This window comes from Diachasma alloeum, unplaced genomic scaffold, assembly GCF_001412515.2.
Source record: "Diachasma alloeum isolate Michigan unplaced genomic scaffold, Dall2.0 Dall_scaffold_00185, whole genome shotgun sequence".
NCBI classification, from domain to species: domain Eukaryota; kingdom Metazoa; phylum Arthropoda; class Insecta; order Hymenoptera; family Braconidae; genus Diachasma; species Diachasma alloeum.
Genome location: NW_021680351.1, coordinates 1461437 through 1479715, shown reverse-complemented (window position 1 = coordinate 1479715; position 18279 = coordinate 1461437). Strand labels below are relative to the sequence as shown.

Below are 18279 nucleotides of genomic sequence, written 5' to 3'. Positions count from 1 at the left end.
CTTTTTCTACGCATTTTTATACAACTCCAATGATTATAAAGAATGGTTTGAAAAGCAATGCAATACGTGAATTCAATTAGTGAATAACGAAAAAAAATTGAAGATTAAAACAATATTATAATGGAATACTTTATTAGAAAATTTCAATTTTTCGTGTTCAGCGATTGAATCAGGACTCGATAACAATAGTCCCCCCCCCCCCCCCCCCCGCCGCCGGGAATTTACAGACGAACACCTTAAGAATGACAAAAAGCTGTTTTTCAAAAGATGAGTTTTCAATTTTTTTTTTCTTATTAAAAAAAAATTAATTAATTTTAGTTTTTTATCCTATTATCATTGATTCAATGTGGGATTTGAAGTCCTCGTCACTCTTGACAACAATTGAACCCAGAGACTATTTAAAAACTCGTGATCACTCTCAATTGTCCCTCGATGTGACCTAATTTCCTCGCTTTCCACCCGAGAAATTGATTCATCATTCGATGAACTGTCAGGGCTAATCAATTAGGATGGCAATCAGTGTCGGGGCTCTCCCTCGAACTCAACTCACCAGTGAAATTCAAATCTCCAATGAAATATTCAATATTTACCGAACGAAATATAAGGTAAAATATTCTAGAATCGAGCAAAATTCCTTTAATTTAATTTTAATTTAATTGTTAGAAAATCAGCCCCGGTTGCACGAAGCTCTGTTATCCAAATAAACCCCAGGGTAAAATCTATCCTCGGGTTCAATTATATCGTAGGGGTCATAATTTTTCAATATTTGACCTGAAGAATAATTTTTTATTTATCTTGCCCCATTTGAATTAACACTGATTTAACCTCGGGATTAAATTAATTTTTTTGTTCCTGCGATAAATTTTTCATTCCCCATTGTTCAAAAAAATTGATGAATGAGAATATTAGAAATGATAATTTGATTATTATTTCCCTTAAATTATTTTTCCAATTTTAATTCTGCTATTCTTTTCTTTATAGTCCTCTCTTCATCATCATTCACTATTCGATACAATAGGATTGGAAATAAGTCGTCATGGAGGAGAATAAGTTATTTCCTCAATAAAATATTCATTATCTGATGAGAAAGAAAAATATCTAAAATATTCAGAAACAATTCTCAAAATTATTGACGAATTATAATCTGATATTCATTCTTCAATCTAATTGCGCAATTAACATGAATAAAATCGTGATTTCGATTGATTAATTAATTAATTAGATGAAAATATAGGCAGAGCTGAATAAAATTTCCTGTAATTAAAAATTCCCTCGAAAATGAAGACACAAATCGCTGCATTCCACTCTCCATCGCCCATTCATATCCTGAAAACGAAAATAAACTCCAAAAATTGAATCAAAAAATTCTGGAACACGTGGACCTCAGATGTAGGCCATCCTCAGTCCATCGACCCCATCAGAATTTCTCCATGGGTTCACCCATGGCCGTTGCCCATCCACCTAAATACTCCCAAAGAATTCCCCAGAGGAATGAAAAACACAAAAATCCAACAGAGGAAAAATAAAATGTAATAGTTGTATTTTACGTTTTTATAGATCTCGTCAATCGATTACATAATTACGGATTTTTCTCTTCTAGTCAGCGGCGTCGGGACATCGTTACAATTAATACATCTAATATTCATTAAGAAATGGCGGCAGCGTTGCTTTATTCTGGCACGGCAAAATATAATCTAGGATCAATCGTCTTTGCACAGTCAAAATGAAACTTTCCCCTTCAATCCCCGATATCTCGCGATCGGCTGAGTGAATTCCAACGTTTTTGTTTTCATTTCAAAGATTATAAAATTTTCTTTAAAATGAAAAAAAAATTATCCAAATCGCATCACTCCTTCCGGAGAGATCAGAGATGAAAAAATTCAACAGATTGGGAAAGCGAAAAAAAATCGATCGTCTTCAATCTCTAATATCTCCAGATTGGCAGAGTGAATTTCAATAATTTTTCTTTCATTCTGAAGAAAATTTTTCCATCTTCAAAATGAAAGAAAAAATATTCAAATCGCGTCATTTGATCCTGAGATATCGAAGATTGAACGGACTCTTGGGACATCACAAAGACTTTTTGGACATATTTAAATGCTTCTGTTGCGCCCTTTTGACTCCGCAGGGACGATTCACCCCTTCATTCATATGAAACTTATGTACTTAATTGCTCTCTCACCATTATAATACTAAATCAGGACTTGTCGAGCCATCGACACTCCTTTCTTCATTTCATCTCGTCAGAAGTTGAACGAATTTCCGTGACTCGTTTGTAATTTATTTTGTTTCCTCCGTTATTTTTCATTTCTTCTAGTGCTTTTGTACTTTATAGCTACGTGTTTGATTATAGTTATGTATGGACGACTCATTCAAGCGGTAAAAAACGTGATCATTGTTCATGTTTTTGCGGAAATTATTGGGTAATGAAGACGTGTTCAATATTGTGCCGTTTTCCGTCATTCGATAACATAATTTTGCGTTTTTTTTCTTTGTACGTTGAGTAATCGAGCAATGGGAAGCATCATTACATATGCCGGATCGTTTCAAAATGTTTGGAATTTTTGTTTTGATAATAGGAATTTTGTTTATCATCTTTTTTCTTCTTTTTATTATTAAGGAATTTATTTCTGGAAAAGGGCTGGATTTGGAAGAAAAAGTCACATCATCTTTTTTGTAGGGAATGAAATTTTCTATAAAAAATGTCTTCTGCCATTTTTTTGTAACGTCAACGGTCATTGAGATAATTTGAAATAAAACATAATGTGGAAATTGAGAAATGTAATCAGTCACATCTGACATTTGACATTTTTGTTCATTGGATTCACCTTGGAAATGAGGAATTTTAAAAGGAAATGTCAGATTTTTTTTTCGTGGCGGTGAAATTTTCTGTAAAAATATCCTTTGACATTTTTTATTGAACTGCGATATCGAGATGATTTAATATCACGTGAAATGCAAAACTGGCGAATGTAATCAGTCAAATGATATATTTTTGTTGATCGCATGTGTCTCAACGAGGAATGGTTTCAGAATAAAATGTCAAAGGACTTTCGTTACCGAGAATAAAATGATTGGCTTTATCTCGGGAAAAACTTGGTCTAGGAGAAAATATCAGAATACCTTTTTTGCAGAGAACACAATTTCCTACAAAAATGTTTTACGACATTTTTCGATAAAATTACTCCTTATAAAGATAATTTGACACTGAACAAAATGTAAAAAAAAACACGAAAATGTAGTCAATTAAATTTGACATTTCCATTCATTAAATTTATCCTGCGATTTTTTTTTAAGAAAACGAGCCCATTACCTAGATAATCCAATGTCAAGGAATGGTTCTAGAGTAAAATATCAAAGGATTTTCGTTACCGAGAATAAAATGTAAAAACAATAAAATGTAAACAAATTTTTGTTGATTGACTTTATCTCGGGAAAAACTTGTTCTAGGAGAAAATATCAGAATACCTTTTTTGCAGAGAACACAATTTCCTACAAAAATGTTTTACGACATTTTTCGATAAAATTACTCCTTATAAAGATAATTTGACACTGAACCAAATGTAAAAAAAACACGAAAATGTAGTCAATTAAATTTGACATTTCCATCAATTAAATTTATCTTGCGATTTAGATAATCCAATGTCAAACAAAATGTAAAAAACAGAAAACCTCAGCCAACGAATGACTTCGAAGCCTAAAAAAGGTGCTGTCCCTCAATTAAAAAAATTCCCCAGAACCAAAATTCCAAAAGAAGCGATTGAATCTCTCCAACCCCTTCCCTCAAGCCTCTTCCAAAAAACTCCCCCTTTCCCACTCTCTCAAACCATTTTTGGCACATATTCCTTCAATTTAATTCTCCATAAATAATCCTAATTGTCGCGAAATTCCAAGGAATGATAAATTAAGCACACGTCTGCCTCAAACAGTCACTCGACCCTAAAAAAACCACCAACACAAGACAATCTGTCATTGTAAATAATTAATTCTCAGATTTACATGTACAATTAACATAAATAAAATAGTTACTGATCCTCACAATTAATTAATTGCTGATTATTGGAAGAGATTGATGAATCAGACGCACTCCATGAGAGTTAATTAATGTTATTACTTTTTTTTCTTAATTATTGCTATTATTCTTCTCTTTTAGTTCCTCACCCCATCGTCAGTTCACTATTCGACTGAATAAAAATGATGAATGTCAAACTATTTTCTTCTCTCTAAAGATAAGTCGTCATGTACAAAAATCATTTAAAGATTATTATATCAAATTGTTTTTTTACATTCAGTGATTACGTTTTGTGGGTTTCTTCATCTCTTTTACTATGCAGTAAAGACTTGTTTAATAAATCGTGCGAGGGGAAACAGCCGTTGCGTGAGACCCGTCTCTTCGGTTTTTTTTTCGATTCCTCGAGGGCTTGAGGTCCCTTAGAAGAGCCCCTTTTTCTTGTTCTTTTTATCCTTGCCGTCGACAGTCCTGAAAGGATAAAAGTGCACGTTTAAATGATTTAGGGGTCGTGGGGTGATTTTAATTTTCTTGGAGAAGTCTGGAGATGCGGTGAATCGTATAAAAGTCTTTTGGTTCTTTAAATTTTGGCGTTTTCTCGGGAATGAGTCGGTTTAGGGGGAAATATGTAAGAACCTTTTTTGTAGAGAATTAAATTCCCCGCGAAAAAGGTTCTGTAACATTTTCCTCTCAAATCATTTGTTATCGAGATAATTTAAGTTTACAAATATGTGAAAAATTTGAAAAAAAGTTGTTGAGAGTTTCAAGCTTTTTATTTTCGTTAATTGTGTAATTGTCTCTATTCTTCTGTGGTGCTACCAAAAAATATCTTCAGGCCTTTCGTGGAGTACACGAAATTGTCCGCAAAAATGGTTTTTTATTTTATATTCTCTGTTCGAAGCTCTCATTCTCAAGAGAACGCAAAATTTAAAAAACATGTTTCACCAGTTCTATCTCTCCTGAATAATCTTTGCATGCCAACCACAGTTGATTGACACTAATTGCGCATGCTAGAAAAAAGGGCGTAACTCCAAATAGAAGTCATCCCCACATGCTCTCCATCTCCCCCACCTGTTCCTCTTCTCCAAATGACAATAAAGAATGAAGAATCAGATAAAAGGGCCATCTTCAATCTTGAATATCTCCCGACCAAACGATACGATTTGGAAAACCGAGGGCTCATTTTAAAGCCTGAAAAAATACCTTGAAAACGAAAGAAAAATTCGAAAATTTCACTCTGCCGTTCCCAAGTTACTGACGATTAAAGACAGCGGTTTTATCCCTCTCTTCCCATTCCCCATTTTACTCAATCATAATTAAACTTGGCAACTCAGGCTCATGCGGAAATGACTGAGTAGCGCAAAAAGTTCATCTTAAAGAAGAGAAATTCATCAAAGCGACAAATACAAACAGCAATTGATGACAAAATATTCAGACTGAACAAAACAGAAATGCAGATCGTCAACTGCTATCACAAACTAATTCCTGAGGAATTTGGTGGGGGCAAAATCTTGAATATCTCCCGAACAAGTGATCCGAAATGAGCGATTTTTTTTTCATCCTAAACTCCGTTAAATTTCCTCGGGAATGAATAAAAAATCGAGGAATTTCACTCCGCCAATCCTGAGATATTGACGCTTGAAGTGAAACGATTGCTCCCCACAATTCCGCTCCCCCATTTCAACAAAATTACTTCGTTCCTCTGTCTCTCGCACTAGGACAAATTTGGTTAGTGAATAATTTGTAAGAAAGCATTACGTTTATTTGCAAATTTATAAAATGAGTATGACAATACAATTTTCATGGAGTTATCCAACTACAACGAACTGTGATTGAATTTCATTAATACTCTGTCAAGCTGTCTCTCAAAACTATTAATCCTGAGTTATTAATCATCCAATCATCATTAATAAAGACGACAGCTTGAGGAGTTTACAAATGAGTGCTCATGTTACGTTTTAATTAATCCAAAAAACTGGGATTAGTACTCAATTGTTTCATTACATTGTAATCAAACGTAATTAGTGTAATTAGTGACATAAATGATGAAAAATGCCAAATAAGTCACAAACTGCTTCACTAATATTCGAAAATATTTCTTCATGTTAATTTATGCCTGCAAATGAGGCTGTCAAAATTTTCTACAAGTTTTCGCGGATGGAATGAATAATTAGAGGACGTAAAGAGGATTTTAAACTAATTTAACAGCAGAACGAACAATACAATTTTTTCAATCTGCAATATCTTGTGAACCAACGATTCAAATTGGACATGTTTTCTCTCATTTTGAAGATATTTTTTCATTCTTCAAAATGACGTTCGATTCGCCCAATTTCACTCTACCAATCTCAAGATATCAAAGATTTTGTGGAGAAGTTTTGAAGTAAGAGATAAACTCTGTTTCACATTCAGTTTTTCTTGGATATCTCAGAATTAAAGAGAGATAGCAAAATTTTCATCGATACCATTTTTGTGGAGTAAAAAGAGATCTACAAAAAAGGTTCCCATCAAAGTTTCGCTATCCCCCTTCAATTTCGAGATATTCAGTAAAAACGAAAACCAAATTTGTTCATCTCCTTTTAAGTACTAGAACAAGAACAATCATCCACTGTGCCCCACCATTCCCTCATTCCCAATAACAATTCAACTATTTTCTCTATAATAATTATGTTATAAAAAAAGAATAAATAGCGTATCGAGCAAAATTCCCTCCTCTTTACCTCCGAAATGTGTTTTTTCAATAAAAAAAAAAAATCTCAAAAAGTCGATAAACTCATGAGTTAATCCTATTCCACTCTAAATTGCGAAAAAATCATGAATTATTTAATTAGTTGCCTTCTACAAAATGTTAGCATAAATGTTTCTCGTATTAAACCTAAACATCTAATTAATCGTAAATGATTGAATTAAGAATGCTCGGGATGTTGTATGACAAGTTGAATCTGTGGGGGGTTGTCTTGTGGTGATTTGAAACTGGCGTGACGACGAAGAAGACTCCCCAAGCCGCGTGATCCCCTCAATGTACCCCCTCCACCGCCGGATCCCTCGGAGGACATCGAGCAAGTCCTAGATAAATGGACACCGCGGTATTCGTATACAAAGCAAACATACATAATAAGCAGAAATTAACATTTTTTTGTAAGCGTGTGATTGCGACGATAGTGTGGGCACTATTCACTATTTCACTATTTATTGGCCAGCGATTATGGGGGGGTTGTGAGTATGACTGGGTGCAAGATGCGTCTGGAAGATAAATGAGGGGGTTGGATGACTGGGGCAAAATGGGGCAGGAGAATAAACGAGCATTTGGCATGATTCAAGAAACTTTTTATTTGTTTAGTTGAGGGTCAAATGACCCATTTGACGCTTAAGACCTTGTAACCCTCATCTCCGAACGTCCTTAGGGGTCATTTGACCCTCAACTTTTTCCTATTTTAGTGATCCATTTGACCCTTGACCCTTAATTTTTTGGTTATAGTTGAGGGTCAAATGATCCATTTGACCCTTGACCCTCATCTCCAACCGGCTATGAGGGTCATTTGACCCTTAAAACCTTTTGACCCTCAACTCCAAACGGTTTTTAGGGTCATTTGACCCTCAAGACCTTTCGACCCTCAACTCCAAACATGGTGAAGGGTCATTTGACCCTCAACTTTTTCCTATTTTAGTGATCCATTTGACCCTTGACCCTTAATTTTTTGGTTATAGTTGAGGGTCAAATGATCCATCTGAGGGTCATTTGACCCTTAAAACCTTTTGACCCTCAACTCCAAACGGTTTTTAGGGTCATTTGACCCTCAAGACCTTTCGACCCTCAACTCCAAACATGGTGAAGGGTCATTTGACCCTCAACTTTTTCCTATTTTAGTGATCCATTTGACCCTTGACCCTTAATTTTTTGGTTATAGTTGAGGGTCAAATGATCCATCTGACCCTTGACCCTCATCCCCAACCGGCTATGAGGGTCATTTGACCCTTAAAACCTTTTGACCCTCAACTCCAAACGGTTTTTAGGGTCATTTGACCCTCAAGACCTTTCGACCCTCAACTCCAAACATGGTGAAGGGTCATTTGACCCTCAACTTTTTCCTATTTTAGTGATCCATTTGACCCTTGACCCTTAATTTTTTGGTTATAGTTGAGGGTCAAATGATCCATCTGAGGGTCATTTGACCCTTAAAACCTTTTGACCCTCAACTCCAAACGGTTTTTAGGGTCATTTGACCCTCAAGACCTTTCGACCCCCAACTCCAAACATGGTTAAGAGTCATTTGACCCTCAACGTTTTTGTTTTAGTTGAGGGTCAAATGATTCTTCTGACCCTTGACTCTTGAGCCCTTTTGACCCTTGACCCTTACCACCGAACGTCTAGAAAGGCCATTTGACCCTTAACCTCAAATAGTTGAGGGCCTTAAGACCCTTTAAACCTCATCTCCAAACATCTTTAAGGGTCATTAGACCCTCAACTTTTTTTTATTTCACTCAAGAATCAAATGACCCATTCAACCCTCGACCCCTAAGACCCTTTGGCGCTCATTTCCACCGTCCTTAAGGGTCGCTTGACCCTCGACAAAGTTTTCTGAATCGTGCTAAATAGTTTTTTCCATTGTTTCATTTTGCCCCACATTTTGTTGAGGATATTCGAGTGCTCTCGATTTTCCCCTCCCAGAATACTCGATTTATCTCCAGAAAAAGAGATTTTAGGAGAAAACGTCAGAGAGCTTTCTCAAAGAGAAGAAAATTCCCAACAAAAAATATCTCCTCACATTTTCTTCTAGACTCACTCATCACTGACATAATTCAATATTCAATAAAACGTAAAATAACATTTCTCAAAAATATCGAACTGTTACACTCGATTCTCCTCAAAACCCTCCCCTAAGAATACTTGAACCAGAAAATCCAAAAAAATTGAGAAAAAAAAATTCATAAACTTTAAAAGAATAATCCATTACCACAGATTAAAACGTTTTCACATATTCCTCAATTCCCATAGCATTTGCTTTTTATGGAAGTTGAATAAACTGCCGCATGCATTGGAAATACAGAAGAGACATTGAACATCCATTAGTAATCTCAATGGTCATTGTCATTGATTGATGATAACATTGACATGACAAAATAAAAAATATTGGAAATGAAATTGAAACTCTCCTGCGGATGAAACCAGTGAATATCGAGACGTAGGACAACAACAGAACAGAACAGTCTAAATGTGGGATGAAATCACAACTGGCAATGGTGATTAGTCAGTGGAGGAATACTCACTCTTTTGAGTTGGCTTCCAAGCTACGTCTGCGCAATTCATCAATACTGTGGCCAGTTTGTTGCTCCCAGACTTGTTTTTCACCCTCAAATGCTCGTCTTTTTTCCTCGAGCTCCCGCAACTGTTGCTCCAGTGATGAACGCATTTGGGCATGTCGTCTCTGCAACTGCAATTACAAGTGGAAAATTCATCTTGTCTTCAGACAGTGTAGATAGTTTTTTAATAAAATTAGTGATAACATTGAAACGTAGTCTACTAAGAGGAATCGAGTGAAGTACTTACGTCTGCCTCTGAATCCTTAAGCTTCTGCTTCTTCTCACGAACTTTCATTTCAAACACCTGCTCCATCTCTGTTTCCATCTTCTTCATTTTGTTGTCGTGCTCACGTTTCTCCTCCTCCAGTTGTGCCAGGGGATTCCTGAAATAAGAGGAACAAACCATTCGAGATAAATTAATTATTATTTTAAAAAACGAATTTAAGGGTTTGAAAAATCGATCTTTCATCTTTTTCAGCAGTGAAGTTATCTCAGTAAAGAGTGCTTCTATCCCAAAAAGTCATAAGACACTTTTTGTAGGAAATTTCTATACCTAAAAATCATTCTTATGCCATTTTCTCATAAAACTAACCATTTTTGAGATAAATGCATTGCGACAGAAAAAATCACATTTAAGACTAAAAAATCGATCTTTCACCTCTTGTTAACAATAAAATTATCTCATTAAAGAGTGGTTTTATCGAAAAATGTCAAGAAACATTTTTTATCGAAAATTTCAATCCCTAAAAATTATTCCTTTGACATTTTCTCCTAAAATCAACAAATTCCAAGATAATTCAGTAATTAAAAAACATGGAATTCAATTAATTACGATTTACCACTCGTCAACTAATGTTCTACAAAAACAGATGACGATGAAGTCCAAAAATTCCACGATTGAATCAATTACTGCAGATATGTACGTGGAATCATACCCCAGTGCCTTTTTAATGCTGAAACTGGCTCACACATTGCACCAGAAATTTGGCAATTCAGATAGTGAAATTGAAACAATTTCAATTTGGAGAAGAATTTCAATGAAATAATACTGATAAGTCTTGTGCACACAAAACAGTAGATAATTGGCAGCCTCGGATAATATAGAACTTACCAAACTGTCATGAAACTGTTCATCACTCCTGGTGGGCATAAACTAACCGAAAGAAATAAACTATTAAAATTTTATCATGAGAATTAGTCAAAGTACTAGACAGTATTCCACTCTCTAGGGCTAATTGTCGCTGCAATTCTCTTCGATCTATTGTCTTTTTCGTATTTTTTCGTTGAGTTTGCATGCACAAGCTTGTCCCCGACTCTTTTCTGATTTTCCGTACTTTCAAGCTTTTTTCATTCACTAATTTTTCATTTTTATTTCATCAACTTATTGTTGACGATTGATGAGAATATTTTTAATGGATGGATGATGATAATTGCTGAGGATTTCATCGTATAGATGAATAATGAAGGTAAATTTCACGATTTCAGTCATGAAATTCTATTTATCTTGAGTTTTAACAGGAATTTAACGATTTTATGTGAAATATTTTCCCTCAAAATCGTTTTGTTCTTCTAAAATTGATGATTTGATGATTTTATGTCAATTATTTTCCATCAATATCTCAGTTTTTGATGAATATTGAATAATTGAAGGGACATATTCGTCAAAAACTGAAGGGAAAATGGGAAATTCCCTCGTTTAACGTCTTTATCTCACTTTATTATTCATCAAATTGAGTTTTTTTAATTGTTTCATTTAGGAGAGCAACTCACTTGTTCGAAATTCTCGTGGGTTTTCCGTCGACACCTAGTCCAGCGAGTGTGCGACAGCGGAAGTTCTCGTAATGTACATTATTCGTTACTTCCTTGAGGTCTTGGAGATGAGTTCTTATCACCATATTTCTCAGTGCAATGAAGTCACAGTGTTCCAGATTCTCCACTAGAACAGAATAAAATAAATCATTTAGATTTCGAGAATTCTTTTTGGGAGACGTTAGACTTATGAAATTCTCTGCACAAATTTCTTCGTATATTTTCCACTAACACAACTATCGAGATGATGAAATACTTTTAAAAATGAAGAAAAATCTGCCTTTTAAAAAAATTAAGTTTTGCATTTTTTTGTTTCTAGTTGTAAATTCATACGGAAGATTCGTTCTGAGAGGAAAAGTTGAGACTTTTGAGGTGTTGAAGAAAATGTTGAAAATTAAAAATTGATAATTTTTTTAAATATAATTGATGATTTAAAGAGATAAAAATCCAATTTTTGGAAGAAACAATTTTTACATTTTTGTTCAGTGTGAATTTATCTCATAACCGAGTTGTTCTGCACAAAAATGTCAAAAGACACTTTTTGTAGGGAATTTCAACCTCTAAAAATCATTCATTCAACATTTTCTTCTAAAACTCACCATTTTCGAGGTAAAAGCACCAGAATAAAAAAAAACAAATTTAAAACTTTGAAAATCGATTTTTCACCTCTTGTTAACAATAAAATTATCTGAGTAAAGAGTGGGTTTGTCATTGAAACCCCTGAAAATCATTTTTATGGCATTTTCTCATGAATTTCTTTGGAAATTTTGAATAACCAATGAATTTTAATTACCAAGGCCTCAATTTTTCCATAAAAATTAATTTCAGTTCCAAATAAAGATTAATAATCATAAACAATGGCTTGCCCTCAGGGTACTCTGTATCTCCGGGTATAATAAAATTTTTTTCAATTCGAATGAAATTCTCAATTCCTAAAATGCATTCCCCTCACCTTCAGCAACACCCCAAGGATACTTCCTCCCCCGAACCTTCTTTCCCTCATGCTCCACAACAGTATTAGCCCCAACAACCGCAAATGGCACTCTGTCCCTCAGTACTTTATGCAATTTGTTCTCCTCCTCCTCCTCCACCTCCGGAAACTCGTATATCTTAATCTTGTGCTGTGCTATCTCGTTGAGTATCTGCAAGGAAATCACGTGCATTTCAAATACTGTATTACTTATCCCATTTTTCACTCGTTTATTCATGAAAAAAAAAAAAAAAAATGCATGTGACTCACTTGTTTCTTGAAGTGCGCACACTCGTCCGGAGTCATGGTGTCAGCCTTGGCTATGACTGGTATAATATTAACTTTGTCGTGCAACCGCTGCATAAATTCAACGTCGAGTGGCTTCAAACCATGACCCGTTGGCGATACAAAGTACAGACAGCAATGCACACGACTGTCTGGTATTTGTCGTCGAATCACTCGCGACTCGGCATTCAAAAATTCCTCGTATTTTGATTCGATGTATTCGATTACTGGTACCCAACTGAAATCAAAAAATTAATACATATTTTTTTAAATAATTTATCATTCATTTTTTTTCAACATGAATCCTAACATTTTTTTATGATATATATTAACTTATATATTATAATATTAAATATTATTATTATTATATTAATATATTATATTATTATTATTAATATAATAATAATATAATATATTAATAATAATAATAGTTATTATTATTATATTATAATATATATATATTATATAATATATATTATATTATATTATTATTATTATATTAATATATTATAATATATATAACACAGAATTTTTATTATTCCTCGTAAATTTGAAAGATTAAGGACCGCATGAATTATCGTTCGAACGTTATCTCGATTGTTTTGCCATCTTCATAATCCAAAATATATCACATTGGATTTTACATCACGTCGATGTTCCTAAAAATTATGATTGCACAATAAAAAAAAGTAGAAAAAAACTGAACATTTTCAAAGAGCATTTTTAGTAAAGATTAGGAAATAAGTTCGCAACTAACGATCTGACATACATTGGCTACTGAGACTAATATCATTCAAAAACGCTCTTTGAAAATGTTCAGTTTTTTTCAACGTTTTTTTTATTGTAGAATCATAATTGTTGAAGACTCCAGGGCAATTGAAGACCATTTCAGATTATCAAAATAAAAAAAAAGAAGATCACGTTCAAAAGATAATACACGCGGGCCTTAAAAAATTGCAATTGGGGAAAAATAAATGAATTTTATTAGTTTTTAAGTTATTTTGAGAAGTAGAAATGACTAGAGCCATTTTTTAGACGATGAAATGTCCCAGTAAAGCTCTCACAATTTCCCCCCAGAACCCCTAGTTTGTAAAATGAATTCAGAAATGACAAAAATGAAAAATTTGCTATTCAAATCTCCCCAATTCTTCAATTCAGTAGCGAAGTGGTAAAAGAGTATGTCATTTTTGACTATTGACCAGTTTTCAATGAATATCTCGGAATCTAAGGGAGATGGCAAAATTGTTGTTACAACCTTTTTTGTAGAGCCGATTGAGTGCTACAACAAATGTAATTATGAAAATTTCGCTATCTCCCTTGGATTCGGAAATATTCGTAAAAAACTCAACTGGGAGATAATTCGACTGAAACCGTTTTACGACTTCGCTTCTGAATTATCTCCATCACAACTGGTTTTAGGTAGAAACGTCCAAAGACATTTTTCATCGACAATTTCATGAGCTACAAAAAATGACTTTAGACATTTTCTCCTAGAACACCTGACTCACAGGATAAATGGTCAATTAACAAAAATAAAAAAAATTGATAAATCAAATTGTTTTCTGTTCTCCCATTGTATTCAACTACTCCGTCCACTGACGAACGGTTTAAACCTGTCGATTTTAGTCATATGATGTGAGTATTATCATTTACCAATTGCTGTTATCGACTGCATCCCCAAACCCAGGTGTATCAACAATAGTCAACGTGAGATTGACTCCATTCTCCTTCAGTAAGACTTTCGTCGTTTCCACAGCAACAGTTTTCTTGACTCTCAGACTAGGTCCAGGATACTCTGCACTGTATATATCAGCCAGGAACATTGAGTTTATCAGTGTCGATTTGCCCAAACCAGACTCTCCTGCAAGTTAAAGCCCCACAGGTATTTCATACATCGAGTGAAACCATCGAGTGAAGGGCATTCAAACGAGCTGAATGCGAAACATATGGCCACCAAGTGCAAGCACTTGAACTTCTCTATTTAGGGTTCAACCGCATCTAAAGAGAGCTAAGCTAATTTTGGACGGGAGTAAGTGAAACTGTATGAATTTGAATTTAACTTCGCTCTTTAAATGCCACACGAAAAATTCCACCAGTCTCATTCAACCCCCCATATACTCCGAACAAATGAAACAATTTTGATGAGTCACCGCTCATTTTGAAGACCACAAAATTATCCCAAAAACGAAAAAAAAATCGGGAATTTTCACTCTACCGATCCGGAGATATCGGCGATTGAGTTTGAGCTATAAAATCGGTGGTGGACAGAAATGCACTAAAAGTGTCTTTGTTCATTCTTGAATAGCTTCTGAACTAACAAAGCGATTTGGATAAGTCACCACTCATTTCAAAGATGGAAAAAATATCTTGAGAATGAAATAAAAATCGTCGAATTTCACTCAGCCAATCCTGAGATATTCCCGAAGAACTGATCAATTCAAAATGAAGTCGATTTTTCCAGTTTCATTGGGTCATTAATTAACGAATGAGAATTGATTAATTAATTCCGTGGAAATGACGTTGGTTTGTACTCACCAACAACCATCAGTGTAAAGTCGAATCCCTTCTTGACAGCTTTCCTGTAGACCTGATTCGGCAAATTGGCGAAGCCAACATATCCATCGAGCTCTTTGGGCTTTGTGGGTATCGCTGGGCGTGGATGCAACTGCACACTGGCCTCTTTGTTACTGTCATATCTGGATTCTCGTTTGTTGCTGTCCTCAGATGCATCGGTCTGATTCGAGGTCACATTTGTTGGAGGTAGTCTCGGCTTTATGGGCGCTGTTGGGGGAGCAGTGGCTGGGGGTACTGTTGTCGACGTTGTTATTCCAGTTGCTGGGGGCTGGGGTGGAGGTACTGATGGCACTGATGGGGATGTTGTCAGCACTCCTGTTTCCGATTTAAAGAACAACTCTCGCTTTGTTTGCATCTGGAAGACATAACGAGGCATTTGATATTTTTAACATTCCAACTTTTACATTCATTAAATGTTCAATTATCTCGGTAATGAGTGGCTTTAGGAGGAAATGTCATAGGACATTTTTTGTAGACAATTTCATGGACAACATAAAAGATCTTGTGACATTTTCCTGTTGAAGCACTCGTTCATGAGATAAATACTGAATTAAAAAACAGTTTTTTTAATTTTGGAAACTTGGAGTTCTCCAAATTCTTGGTGTGTTAAATGTTGAATTATTTTTTTTTTTTTTTTTATTNATACCTCCATTTGACTATATACCGCACAGAGCACTTGACAAATACGTCTGAACGCTACGGTGTCTCAAGCGAGAATCTTGAATTATTTTGGTAATGAGTGGTTTTAGGAGGAAATATCATATGACATTTTTTGTAGACAATTTTATGGGCAACATAAAAGATATTGTGACATTTTCCTGTAGAAGCATTAGTTTACCAGCTAAATGCAGAATTAAAAAAGATAAAAAAATTAATGTTCTTTCATTTTTATATTAAAAAATACAGTACTCTTTCCGTTTTATTAATTGAATAGAATAGATATTTTATCCTCAACCGACACTGAAAGATCAATATTTTCCATTGCACCAGTTTCAAATCCCTTGTTCTAAAATCGTTCAGATGACAGGTCTTGATTTCATTATATTCCCCTACTATTTCACCAGTAATTTTAGAACCGAAGACTTTAATCGACGGAAATCGATCCCATTTTGTTCAGAAAATAAAAAACTGTCGAGTAAAATGAATAATTCATCATTCAGATGCCGAAAACTCGCTTGAACTTTGGAATTTTCTTGATTTTACGTCCAACATAATTATTCAGAACGAAAAGCCAATTCAAATTGTTAAAATCTGCCTGAAAAATCTAGGGCCTTTGGTTGTGTCATAAATCACAAAAGAGGTGAAAGTAGAATGTATCAGAAGTATACCCCACATGCCCAACAATCCCCAGAAAATCAATGGCGGTGTTCCATACTGTGTGTGCATTACCGACCTACATTACACCCTGTACTTCCTAAAATCGCCTGACAGACAGTTTCTCGAGTGTGATCCACTCTTTCTGAACACGTGAATGTGCCTTTTACGTTGGATATGTGACGGCCCGAGAGCAATCCTTCGGAATCTCCGAGTGATTGACGCTTTCGTAATGGAATAAATTCTCCAAAAATGAGATTTTTTAATTTTTTTTTTTTTGACCCAAAAAAGCATTCAGGCACCTTTTTTTCTATCTGTATTACTCAAAAAAATATGGAGGGTCAAATAGTGCAGAGGGTCAAACGGGAGGGACAGGTGGAGGGTCAAATTTTTTTGAGGGTTAAACGGAAGGGTAGAGTAATCAGAAGGGTCAAACGTTCTCAAGGGTTTAATGGGAGAGACCAGCGAAGTCATCACTCCACTCGTCTCTCCCATTTCGTCCCACTCGTTCGTCTCCCCCGTTTGACCCTCTTGACCTCTGTCTCTCCCACTTGACCCCTGTCTCTCCCATTTGACCCTCAAGAAAGTTTGATTTTTCTGATCACTTCGCTCGTCTCTCCCGTTTGACCCTTAAACAAATAAATTCGCTACCGTTCGCTTATATAAAGATTACATGAAGGTCAAGAAAGGGAGCGCGGGGCAAAGTGGAACAGTAGCAAAAACGAATGTAGAGCGGAATTCAGATAATTGCTTTTTCCATCTGTATTTACTTAAAAAAATGATGAAGGGTCAAATGCTCTTCAGGGTCAAACGGGAGAGACAGGTGGAGGGTCAAATTTTCTCAAGGGTTAAACGGGAGAGTAGAGCAGAGTAATCAGAAGGGTCAAACGTTCTCAAGGGTCTAATGGGAGAGACCAGCGAAGTCATCACTCCACTCGTCTCTCCCATTTCGTCCCACTCGTTCGTCTCCCCCGTTTGACCCTCTTGACCCCTCCCCCTGTCTCGTCCCGTGGTGAATTGTCAGTTCACCACAACAAAATTAATAATAATCCATCTAATCAACATCAATCGTAAATTGTTGATCCCGTGGACGATAAAAAACTCCCTCCCCCTTCAGAGCAATTCACACCCTAAAAAAGTAAGAAAAAAGGAATTTCCCGTGAACAATTGAACTTTAAAGACTTGAGAATTAATTTCTATAGGGCGTCCCACATCACTTCGAATTAATATCGAGTGATCAACAGCCTATTGTAACTCGATATAACTCCCGCCCCGACTTGTGACTCACGTAAGCGTTCTCCCGAGGTAACAAGCAACTCCACCGTGTACTTTGGCCCACACTCGTGTAACCCAATTCATACCCTCTAGCTTGAGTTATAATGTCTCTCCCTTCAAAGGGAAGAGGGGTCCCTCAGTACACGTGCCACAAGCGCAAAAACGGGGCGGACTGAATTACGCAGATTTTTGTGGTGTTGCAGAAAATGTTGAAACGGAAGTAATTTCCAAATTGAAAATATTTTTTCGCCTTCAAAACAATTTTTCAGCTTGAGAAATTTCATCCAAATTATTAATCACACAAAAATCGGCGGAATTCATGGATTTTTTGTTTCTTTAAAAAATAATAATTTTTTTTTATCGTTATTTTACATCGCTTCGACCCGGATAGGGTATACTGTGATGATGATCAAGACTTTAAATGGCACCATTCTACCCGGCCGGGATTTGAACTCGGAATCTTTCGCATGTGAGGCAACGAACCTACCCACTGCACCAAGCCACCGGGCTTAAAAAAAAAAAAAAAAAAAAAAAAAAAAAAAAAAAAAAAAAAAAAAAAAAAAAAAAAAAAAAAAAAAAAAAAAAAAAAAAAAAAAAAAAAAAAAAAAAAAAAAAAAAAAAAAAAAAAAAAAAAAAAAAAAAAAAAAAAAAAAAAAAAAAAAAAAAAAAAAAAAAAAAAAAAAAAAAAAAAAAAAAAAAAAAAAAAAAAAAAAAAAAAAAAAAAAAAAAAAAAAAAAAAAAA

General features: G+C 35.0%; 1 protein-coding gene across 10 annotated transcripts in view; it reads right to left on the bottom strand.

Annotated features, from left to right (window-relative positions):
- Positions 1–1523: 1523 nt before the first annotated feature.
- Positions 1524–18279, bottom strand: part of LOC107048138 (septin-7) — a 33736-nt gene continuing 16980 nt past the window's right edge. For 9 of the 10 annotated variants that reach the window (XM_015271160.2, XM_015271161.2, XM_015271163.1 and 6 more), the window contains 8 exons: positions 14910–15303; positions 14028–14235; positions 12360–12612; positions 12072–12261; positions 11081–11246; positions 9558–9693; positions 9278–9441; positions 5776–7075 (listed from right to left, as the gene is read on the bottom strand). In XM_015271160.2, the coding sequence (XP_015126646.1) occupies positions 6916–7075; positions 9278–9441; positions 9558–9693; positions 11081–11246; positions 12072–12261; positions 12360–12612; positions 14028–14235; positions 14910–15303 (1671 nt within the window). In that variant the 3' untranslated portion in view covers positions 5776–6915. Of the gene's footprint in view, positions 4481–5775; positions 7076–9277; positions 9442–9557; positions 9694–11080; positions 11247–12071; positions 12262–12359; positions 12613–14027; positions 14236–14909; positions 15304–18279 lie in introns of those variants that run through there. The other variant, XM_015271157.1, reaches the window with a different exon arrangement.